The following is an 11,409-nucleotide window of genomic DNA, read 5'->3' on the forward strand; positions in this document are numbered from 1 at the left end:
TAAAAAATGTTATGACGTTCTACTTCAGAAGTTCTCTAATGGCATGTAAAACCACCGGATAGGATCCACAGATAACCATGAAGCTAGACAGAGGAAGCAAACTTTCCTCTGCCTCCGGAAGTTGCTATGACATGATTCACACACACCCTGCCCCCTGGACATGCCAGACCACCTGATCCCACAGAATCTATAGAACCTCTCTGTGTGTGTGTGTGTGTGTGTGTGTGTGTGTGTGTGTGTGTGTGTTAGGCCTCGGTCCAGTATACTTGAAGGAGCATCTCCACCTCCCTCGTTCTGCCTGGACACTGAGGTCCAGCACGAGGGCCTTCTGGTGGTTCCCTCGCTGCAAGAAGCCAAGTTACAGGGAACCAGGCAGAGGGCCTTCTCGGTAGTGGCACCTGCCCTATGGAAAGCCCTCGCACCAGATGTCAAAGAGAAAAATAACCACCAAACGTTTAGAAGACATATGAAGGCAGCCCTGTTTAGGGAAGCTTTAAATGTTTAATAGATTACTGTATTTTAGTGTTTTCTTAGAAGCCGCCCAGAGTGGCTGGGGAAACCCAGCCAGATGGGCGTGGTATAAATAATAAATTATTATTATTAGTAGTAGTAGTAGTAGTATTACTACTACTACTACTAATACTATTGGAAAGTCAACTTTGCCATGCTTATCTATGGACCCAACCCACTATATTACAAAATAACAACATATAGGAAAGAAGCAAGAGAGTAATTTTCCAACGAAAAACCTGATTTAACTACAAGTTCTTTGAAATAAAATCATTTTCATCTGTCCACCTAAACTAATGCAGCGAGTGCCACATGCTCATGAGCAGGACTTGGGAATTCTGTGGAAAAGATGAAAAGAAAAAGACTCACCATCCTTGCTCATTTTTGTACTTATATGCAGCACCAAGAATGTGACATAGCGTTCCTCCAGCTTTGAAGTCCATGAAGCACTTTGCCTAAAACAGAGAAAATATCAAGGTGACATTCATACTCACAGTAACAAAAGCAGAAGCAAGCAGTGAAGCAGCAGAATATTAAACAGTACAAGCCTCCCAAGGAACCAGTTGCAAAAAAAAAAATCACATTATTTCAGCAAAGTATTGGCAGGCTGAAACTCAAAGTACACACACCTTACTGGTCACCTGTATCTCCCCCCCCCCCACAATGTTAGAGATTTCAAGTTACATTTGGGTCCTGCATACTGTCCTTAAAGTTTATTTGAATCTAAAATATTAAAGAGTACACTGCTTGAAAATCTGCAGCATTGCAAATATGTAGTGCAAAAATTGACAGGCCATGTGTTCCACAGAAACAACTGACAGAGTGTATGTGAACAGTTATTTCACCCCTACCCTCCTAATTAATCGGCACAACCAAGTAGGAGCAAATGATACGAACCCAAACAAAGTCAGGGTCCTAGAGAATTACTCAGCACCAAATCAGGGCCCCTTGAGGTCTAGTCAGTCCTCTGTGTGTGACTATCCTAGCTATCCCTCTTGTCAGGGGTGTAGTGAAATATTCTACAATAAAATACCGTATTTTTCACCCTTTAGGACGCACCGTCCCATAAGGCGCACCTAGGTTTTTTTTGGGGGGGGGGAAATAAAGGAAATAAAGCTTCCCCCGACCCCAGCCCCCAGAACAGGCAAATCTCCGCAAGTCGTGGGAGCCCGGCGCCAGGCTCCTGCGCCTTCCGGAGCTGTGCAAAGCCTGAGCTCAGTGCGCCCAGCCCTCGGCATGCAGGCAATTCTTCGCAAGCTGCGGCAGCCCAGCGCAGGGCTCCCGCGCCTTGCGGAGAGCCACGCGAAGTCTGGGCGCGCTGAGTGCAGCCTTCGGCATGCAGGCAACTCTCCGCAAGCTGCGGGAGCCCGGCACGGGCTCCCACGGCTTGCAGAGATCTGTGTGAAGCCTGGAGAGCGAGAGGGGTCGGTACGCACCGACCCCTCTCGCTCTCCGGGCTTCAGCGAATGCCTGCGTTCATCCCATAGGACACACACACATTTCCCCTTCATTTTTGGAGGGGGGAAAGTGCGTCCTATGGGGCAAAAAATATGGTACGTGATCTCTCAAGTTGCTCCAGTACTGTGGCCAACAAGAACTACATAAGGAGGGGTAATCAAGACTGATCTATTTAATTTAAATCATAAAGACAAAAAGATCAATTGAAATGCAAGCCATCACTGAATTTGCCATCCTGAAGTTCACAAAAGGAATTGCAACTCAAGATGCTGGCAATGACCTATGAAATCCTAAATGGCTTGGACCAAGCACATATTTGGGTTCCATCTACTTATGTATTAAAGTCTCAAAACAAAGCCCAGATTTAATCCTACGGTATTCTTAGTATATTGAACCCTGTAGGGTTGTTATAACAGATATAACAGCACAAGAATTACAAAGAGTGAAGGCTAAATTGGTCAACTTGTGTTTCTGACACCAAGTGAAACAGGAAGAATCCTTTTGCTTCTGGGTTCAAATACAGTGGTACCTCAGGTTAAGTACTTAATTCGTTCCGGAGGTCCGTTCTTAACCTGAAACTGTTCTTAACCTGAAGAACCACTTTAGCTAATGAGGCCTCCTGCTGCTGTGCCGCTTGAGCACGATTTCTGTTCTCATCCTGAAGCAAAGTTCTTAACCCGAGGTAGTATTTCTGGGTTAGCAGAGTCTGTAACCTGAAGCGTATGTAACCTGAGGTACCACTGTACAGCCTCGCACTCTTAAGTGTTGGCAGCTTTTCAGGAGGCAGCTGTAGACCTATTTACTTTGAAGTATATGGAAACACAACAGCTGAAGAAACATTACAAGAGCGTTTTAAATACTCACAGGGAACTTTGTAAAGGCAGGATTGGCAACATGTTTTCCGAAGGCATCTTCCTGAAACTGCAGCAGCTGCACCACAAGCCCAGCCAGTGTTTTATTGGTAGGAGCATCTGCTTGAACATACTGAAAAGCAAACATTTTCCAAATCAATCTTTGTCTTTTCACTCATCTGGAAAGTCACTCACAAGCTATAGCAATTTTAATGCCACAAATTCAAGGTTCATTTCTGCCATGTTGGTGACTTTTTAATCCTGACTTTTAAGAGTTATTCTGCAACACAAGTTAGTAGCTAGGCAGTCAAAGAGGAGCTGTCATTAGATTTAAGCTGCATTAGACTTAAGCTGCTATTAGTTTTCAATACATTAAATGCAAACCATCACTGGCAAGGCCAGTACTACTCCTGTGTTCAACACTATACTACTGCTGCTGCTGCTGCTACTAGGGTCACTACTACTACTACTACTACTACTAATAATAATAATAATAATAATAAATTATTTGTATCATGCGCATCTGAGTGGGTTTCCCCAGCCACTCTGGGCATCTCAAGCATTAAGGGCACCCTATTTATATTGCATGGATTTCTTATAAACAGCATCTAACAGTGGACAAAGCTGATAACCATTTGCTACCCCAGATTACGTTCACATTTTTGTCCACTGTTCAAATGCATGAGCTTGCACCAGTAAGAGAAATGCACATTGGTATGAACATTTCACAAATTAAAGTGATCCTCAAGATCCTCTTTCCGTGGAGCCTTTGCTTGACACCCCATCTTCATACCTAATTGCAACGAAGTCTGTGTATTGACATTTGTTCACCAGTATCCTGAACTGCCATTGCCTCGCTCACATCCCTTTCCTCTGTCATCTCGACTGTCAAATTTAAAAGCAGTCACTTCCTTTGCACAGCAACCCAGTTTTTTCACTTACGCTGTAAACTACCATGTGCACTGACGGATGTGTAAAAGAAATGGTACTTCACAGAAATTTGAAAGTTTGGTCTAGGTAGGCATTGCTGATGGTCCCCACTAAGCCTTAACCCTCCCCACATATCTAGTCTTGGATTATCACAGGCCATGTGGAATAATCACACACAGGTGAGTGGGCACTGGGCTGCCATCTGCTGGAGACAAAGAAGTGTTGTATTTATTTCTATCATGGGCATGAAGGAAGCCAAGCGCCACCTTCACTGAATCTCTCTGGTATCTCCCTGAATTTCTGAGCTAGGAACAAAGGGAAATTCCCTCCTCTGCACTCTGCACAGAAGCAAAGTCAGTCTTACTAGTCTCCTTTTTCCTTCATAAAAAGAGTTCAGCCTCTGCCAACCACTTTATGAGGAAAAAATAAAACTACAGGTTAGTAATTTCTGTGGGCTTATTGGCAAGGCTGCCTGAGCCCTTTGGCAAGAGATGGGGAAGTGTATCGCACCTGACGCTATGCAGCACTTCAGAGGCAAAGCACTTGGGAGTTCTCAGTGATTCTGAGTGCCTCTTTGATCCCAGGTAAAAGCTGGTGTGATTTGTGCCTGGTATTTTTATACTGCAAGCATCTCCTAGTCTGGTATCCCCTGGCATTAATTATTTACTTTACAACACTGTTATTCACTTGAATGTTATCTGCTGCCTGGTGTTTTGTTAGAGGTGGGCCAGGGGAGTTAAGTGTCGAAGACAGGGAAGGTGAAGGAGACTGCCATCTTTCTGATGACAGGAGCTGGGTGGCTATCTTGGGACTTCACAGCAACCATATCAACCTTCAACTCTAAATGAACATGGGTGAGAATGAACTACTACACTAACCATGTGGCAGTGATAGCAACAAAGAAAGCTTGCTTCTCTGTCACTGCTGTGTTTGCAAACAGCCATTCAGCAGAGCTTTTCTGAGTGATGAATGCCCTTTTGACATTTGGCCCACAAAGCGCTGTTTTGACATCTTTAGCAGCCTCCTCTAACTAAGTTGTGCTGTCCTTTAGGGATAAAGGGGCTCAGATTTGGACAAAGTTGGACACCACAGTTACAGCACAGTTACTCCAGCAGAGTTCTCCAGAGCACTACCTGTTCAATCTATACAGCATCAGTTCCGGTTGTAGCCAGGGGCTGAGGACTACTGCAGCCAGGCTATACCGAACCAGGAATGGCCGTAGTTGGTGAACTAGTAGATGTTAGAAATACCACTGATGCTACTTTGGCTTCCACACAAAGAGAGATCTGGGACTACTCCCAAGGTATGCACCTGGCCACTTCAAGGAAATTGCAACTCAGTTCAGAACAGGCCACTCACCCAATTCCTGGACATAAGAGCTACAAAGCCACAGCACCTGTTTTGTTGGGATTCAACTTCAGTTTTCTGGCCCCCAACCAAAGCATTTCTACCTCAAAGCAATGATTGAGTGGTTATACTGCCTTAACTGATTAAGGGAGAAACAGGAGCCGGGTGCCAACCACATTCTAAAGACTCTGTTCCAACCCTACCCCGATAACCACTCATGCAGATGTTAAAAAGCATGGGGGGTCAGGAAGGAGCCCCATAACCACCTAGCCGGCTTGCTATGGGCTCACACAGCAGTCCCCCACTGCCACTCTCTGGAAACTGCCATACGGATAAGACAGAACAGAGCCACCATATCACTCTCCCTTCAACACACAGCCAGCAGTGCCACTCCAGAAGAATACCATGGAGTATCAAAAGCCACTGAGAGAAAAACCAAGAGGGTCAATCCTCTCCCAGCACAGGTCATCAACCAAGGCTTCTTCAATGGCAAAATTAGGCCTGAAACAAGCCTGAAATGGGTCCAGGTAATCTGCTTCTTCCAACCACGCATGGAGCTGGATGGCAACCATCCTCCCAAGCTCCATCCTCAAAAAGGGAATAATAAAGCCATCACATATCTCTGGGTCTAGGGAAACAAGTAAATGTAGTTTTAATTCTGTATCTATGCCCTGGGTTCCTGCATTGGTAGTAATTATTTCCTCATCTATTACATTCATGCTTTTAAAGAACACTTCCAACAGTTTCATTCGCTAACCTCTGAGACTTCAATCATGCTTTTTACTGCTATGTTAATAATGTTTTAACTGTCTCAGAGATTATATGCTGCTATGAACGTTATCCCTTTTACTATGCCAAGACATCTCGTAAAAAGGGGGAACAAGCCCATATTTAAAGTTCCACATGGTACGTAATTGCTTGGCTACACACAGAGGACCTTGGACACACTTCACGGTTTCATTACCACCTCAGAAATTAATGCTAAGACAGCTTCAGCTAGACTTAAATGAAACTGATAGCCCTGTCAGCTCACACATCTAGGCCCAGAAGTCCTCTTAGGACAAAAGACCACACTGAGCATGTGCCCCAGGGACCTTTACAAACGGACAACCTCCTTCCCCCTGTTTTGTTCCATCACGCATTATCCCTCTGACCTCTTATAGCCTGCCCCCCTGCAGAAAGGCTGAAAATTAAGAATAACAGCAACCTGATATTTGAAGCAGGGACAGCTTTAACATAACAAGCCCCACAACTGCAGGGTGAAGAGGCAGCTGGCCCTTTGTTAGCTCTTCCCAGGGAAAGCAAAGACCTTGCCTCTTCTGCACAGAGCCCGCCCCCTTCGCTTCACACAAGAGCTCCCATTCAGCTGGAAAAGGCGATCCTCTTTCCCCTAAACCCAGGCAGGTAACAGGACACCCTGACCAAGTCTGAACCAATTTGCACAAGACACTCCCCCTTTAAACTACCATTCTCAGGAGACAAGGAGCCTAGGTCTCTGCCCCCAATGATTCCCAGGATCACACTCCATTCAGTTCCTTTCTCTCTTAAGCCACACACCCCCTTCTATTTATTCATTTATTGAATTTGCACGCCGCCAGTTCAGGGTAGTTCACAGCATAAAAATACAAGATAAAAAAAATACAAAATATATAATGTAAACAAGAACAAACCAACGACCCTCCTCCCCTCCAATACTTATTCTGCATGTAAACATCTACGTTCACAAGATAAACACAAACCACATGACCCGAAACGGGTCACCCTTCCGCCTGCCAACAATTCAGCACCTGTTTATTGCAAAGTGCAACCTGCACGAGCGTGTTTACATGCGCCCCTATCAGTCCCAAAGGAAGTCGGCTGGCTTAAGTCCTGTTGATCCAGCCCTCAAATACTCTTTATAATGGGAAATAACCCTCCAGAGGGGAGCCCCATCCCTCACACCCCCGTGTCTCCCACCATGTCGCTCTTCATTTCCCTCGCCTACACCTGGCCCCCTTTGTGTCCCCCCCCGACTTCCCTCCTCCTTATTCTGCACACGCTTACTCGGGAGTAAACCCTGCTGACTTCAAAGGCCCCCCCTCCCCAGATCACCTCCCATCTTGGGGTTTTGTTTTGTTTTTGGCACTCAAGTCGCCTCCCTTTGTCCGGGGAGGCTCCCTGGGGCCGAGGGTCCGGTGCCAGGGTTGGGAGGGGGAGGGGCGGCTTCCCCCTGAGGCCCCGCCTCCCTCCCTCCCTCCCTCCCTCCCTCCCTCCCTCCCTCGCCGAGGGAAGGAAAGGGGCCCGTGAGGGAGAGAGGGAGGGGAGGCGGCGGGGCCCCCTGAGGGGAAGAAGGCGAGGCCTCCCTCTTTCTCCTCAGGCGCCGCCGGGGCCGGGGCCTGGTCCTCCTCACCTTCTTGCAGTGCTTGCCGAGCCAGGCCCGCGCGGCGTCCAGCTGAGAGACGGTGTCGGGGCTCTCCCAGAACTTCCCCGAGGGGCCGCCGTCCTTGCGCCGCGACGCCGACAACGGGGCGGCGGAGGAGACCCCCGAGCCGGGCGCGCCCCCCAGGACGCCGCCGCCTGCAGGCAAGGCCGCCGCCGCTGCTGCTGAGGCGGCCGCCGCTGCCGCCGCCGCCGCCATTGTCCTTCCCGGCCTTCCGCGCCTCCTCCGCCGCCACCGCCGCCGGGGCCCGACGCCTCCCACTCTCTTGGCCCCGCGCATGCGCAGAGCCCGCGGGACGCCGCGGCGGCGGCTGCCACACCGCCGCCACTCTCCCGCGCGCACGCGCAGCGGACCAGCCTCCCACTCGCTCTTGCCTCACGCGGCGCCTTCCCCGCGTGCGCGCGGGACGCCGGCTCCTCGCGCTGGCTCAGGAGGCGGGAGTGCTGGCCGGGCGCATGCGCGCCGAGGGCCGTTTATACGGACGCCCCCCCTTGCGACGCCCTCTCCGCGCAGGCGCCAGGTGCGGGCCGGCCACGCCTCCTGGAGGATGTGCGCATGGGCGAGGCTGGAGCGCTTTCTCCACCCCCCCCCTCTCTGCGCAGGCGTGCCGGGAAAAGCTGCGCGCCTGCGCGCTGAGGGGTCCTTGTTGCGGTCACTGCCAGGCGGAGCAGCAGGCGGGCAAAGCATCGCTGGCAGGGAAAAGCCGATCCCGCCAGCCCTGGAAAATAAGCAGCCCGAGCCTGGCAGGAAGGAAGCAGCAGCAGCAGCAGGGTTCGGCGCCAGGGATCCCCACCAATTACTCGGATCTGTTGCGCCCAGTTGAATATGCAGTTAATTGAGCGTGCAATTCTGCATTGTGCAGAAGGAGCAAAAACGACAGCAGGAGAGAGAGGCTGCAGGAGGCTGGCTCCATCAGCTTTGCCAAAAGCCCAGCTCCATCAGGCGCCTCCTGGCCCTGAGCTGCCAGCTGGTCAATACAGGAAGAACTCGCCAGAAATGGGGGCCTGGGAAAATCCCTGTTTCAACAGGGCGATGAAACATTTCCAACAGAATGGAAGAAAATGATGTTGTACGTAGGAAAGATTTGTGTGAAATAGAGAAACCAGTAGAATCGAAATAAACCTCATAAGATAAATACTTCCATTGGAATAATAAGTACAATGTAATTAAAGTAACCAATAATAATATGCAAATAATATATAGACAACAAGAATTGTATATATAGAAGGGCTTATTTATTTACAGACAATCTATGGACAAATGCGTAAGTTGAACTATAGAATGGATAAAGACAATGCGAAAAAATTAGAAGTGACATAAAGAAGTCAAGAAGGAAGGAGGGAAGTGAGCTCATAGGAGCAAACTATACATGTATAATGTAATATAATATGTATTTGAAGTAAGAAGTCTGGAAAACGAATAAAAGATTATATTTAAAAAAAGAAAAGAAATGGGTGCCTGGAGGGTGGTCGTACCCTGCCTTCCTTGTTCCTTGTCCTTTATGTGATGTGTTTTCTTAGATCATAAGCCCGCGGGCAGAGACTGTCTGCGTTTTCATTGACTGTAGTCCTTTTGGCTGACAGCAGGGTACAAATGCTCGAAAGATACAAAATAATAGTGGAGTAACTCAGTGGTAAAGGACCCAATTCAATCATTAATAGCATTTTCTGACAGGGCTGGGAATGTCCCCTGGAGAGCTGCTGGCAGTCACAGGCAACACAGAACTGGGTGGTTCAAAGGTCGGACTCCTAAAAAGGGAGTTTCCTATGCTGCTATGGCACTGAGAAGGCTAGAGCTGAATGTTAGAAGCTCTTGAAGCTGAGCCATAGCTCGGTGGTACTGTTTTGTATGGATAGAGTCCCAGGTTCAATCCCAAGCACAGGGCTGGGAAATAGCACCCACCTCAGAAATACCAGTTGTGTCAGTCAGTGGAGATGAAGCTGGATACACAGCTTTTATGCTCCTAACTTTTAAGACAATTTTTTTTAAAAAAATGTCCAGTAGCACCTTAGAGACCAACTAAGTTTGTTCTGGGTATAAGCTTTTGTGTGCATGCACACTTGTTCAGATACCACAAAAGCTTATACCCAGAACAAACTTAGTTGGTCTCTAAGGTGCTACTGGACATTCCCCCCCCCCCAACTGCATCAGACCAACACAGCTACCTACCTGATAGCCGAGGGGAAGTGTGTGGAACAGGTCTCAGTGTTTCGATTTCTGGGAATGGAGTTGAGAAATCTGATGAAGAGAGCACAGCAGAGGTTATATTTTCTGAGAATCCCCCAGAAAAATAATCTCTCATAGGGCCTGTTGATGGCATTTTGCCATTGTACTGTTGAGAATGTATTAACTTCTGGTCTGTGTGTGTGGTATGGGAGCTGCATGGTCAGGGGAAAAACAATGCTGTCCAGGGTTGTAAAGACTGCAGAGAGAATAACTGGGTGCACTCTTCCCACCTTGGATCAAATCTACGCTTCCAGGTGCCCTGAGAAAGCTGCAGAGATAGCGCAGGAGAGTGCACACCCTGGAAATGATCTCTTTCAGCTTCTGCCTTCTGGAAGAGGGTACAGGGTTATAAAGACTAGGACTAGCCACCTGAGAAACAGTTTCTACCCAAATGCGATTTTGGTTTTAAACGCAGTGTAAGGTAGTCTCTAAGGGATGCGGGTGGCGCTCTGGGTTAAACCTCAGAGACTAGGGCTTGCTGATGAGGTGGTCGTGGTTCGAATCCCCGTGATGGGGAGAGCTCCAGTTGCTCGGTCCCTGCTTCTGCCAACCTAGCACTTCGAAAGCACGTCAAAGTGCAAGTAGATAAATAGGTACCACTCCGGCGGGAAGGTAAACGGCGTTTCCGTGCGCTGCTCTGGTTCACCAGAAGTGGCTTAGTCATGCTGGCCACATGACCCGGAAGCTGTATGTCGGCTCCCTCGGCCAATAAAGCGAGATGAGCGCCGCAACCCCAGAGTCAGCCACGACTGGACCTAATGGTCAGGGGTCCCTTTACCTTTAAGGTAGTCTCTATGGGAGTATATTGTATTTAATTATGGGGTATCAGAGTTTTTAGGGGGTTAACCAGGCTGGGATAGCAGGCGTGGTTTTTGAATGTCTGGTGTAGATTTTTCAGTTTCGTTGTTCTGTATGGGACAATGACAATAAAGATTGTCGTATCATATCATGGACTGGACTCCCCTTCCTTGGAGATTTTTAAACAGAGGTTCTATGGTTCATGCTACTTCACAGGCTGCAATCCTATACACACTTGTGAAGCCCTTTGAAGGTGGTAGACTCAGTGGCGTAGCGTGGGTTGTCAGCACCCGGGGCAAGGCAAGTAATTTGCGCCCCCTAACCCGTGGATTTGCGCCCCCTAACCCATGGATTTGCGCCCCCTAACCCGTGGATTTGCGCCCCTTAACCCGTGGATTTGCGCCCCTTAACCCGTGGATTTGCACCCCCTAACCCTAACCCCCAGATGTTGCGCCCGGTGCGGCTGGCCCCCCTGCACCCCCCACACTACGCCACTGGGTAGACTGTCCTTCATTGGAGGTTTTGAAACACAGGCTGGATGGCAATCTGTCAGGGATTATTTAGCTGCAATTCTTGGATTGCAGGACTAGATGGCCCTGGGGGGGGGTTGAATCCCTTCTAACTCTTATCATTCTGTGACTTCAGAGCCAACATGTATATGATGGCCTTGTCAGTCAACAACCATAATCCGGGTCAGCCAAGCCACACTGACAATGTCAGAAAAAGTTTCTCTGGTAGTGAAGATAATGGAGTTGTGATGCAGGAAAAGCACTGTAAATTTCTACTGAACCACAGCCTCACTGTATATATGCAAGCAGAGTAAAACCTTGGGGAAGTTCTTCTGCGTATTCATGCCATATTGTTGTCCTC

The 11,409-nt window shown here is 48.5% G+C and overlaps 1 protein-coding gene across 2 annotated transcripts in view; it reads right to left on the minus strand.

The window, feature by feature from the left end:
- SMARCC1 (SWI/SNF related BAF chromatin remodeling complex subunit C1) overlaps positions 1 to 7,873 on the minus strand; it is a 95,091-nt gene extending 87,218 nt beyond the window's left edge. For both annotated transcript variants that reach the window (XM_081931526.1, XM_081931527.1), the window contains exons 1-3: positions 7,486 to 7,873; positions 2,833 to 2,952; positions 880 to 965 (exon numbers count right to left, since the gene is read on the minus strand). In XM_081931526.1, coding sequence (XP_081787652.1) covers positions 880 to 965; positions 2,833 to 2,952; positions 7,486 to 7,794 — 515 coding nt within the window. In that variant the 5' untranslated portion in view covers positions 7,795 to 7,873. The remainder of the gene's footprint in view (positions 1 to 879; positions 966 to 2,832; positions 2,953 to 7,485) is intronic.
- Between the last annotated feature and the right edge of the window lie 3,536 nt (positions 7,874 to 11,409).

The sequence above is a fragment of the Podarcis melisellensis genome, assembly GCF_964234715.1.
Source record: "Podarcis melisellensis genome assembly, chromosome: 12".
Lineage (NCBI taxonomy): Eukaryota > Metazoa > Chordata > Lepidosauria > Squamata > Lacertidae > Podarcis > Podarcis melisellensis.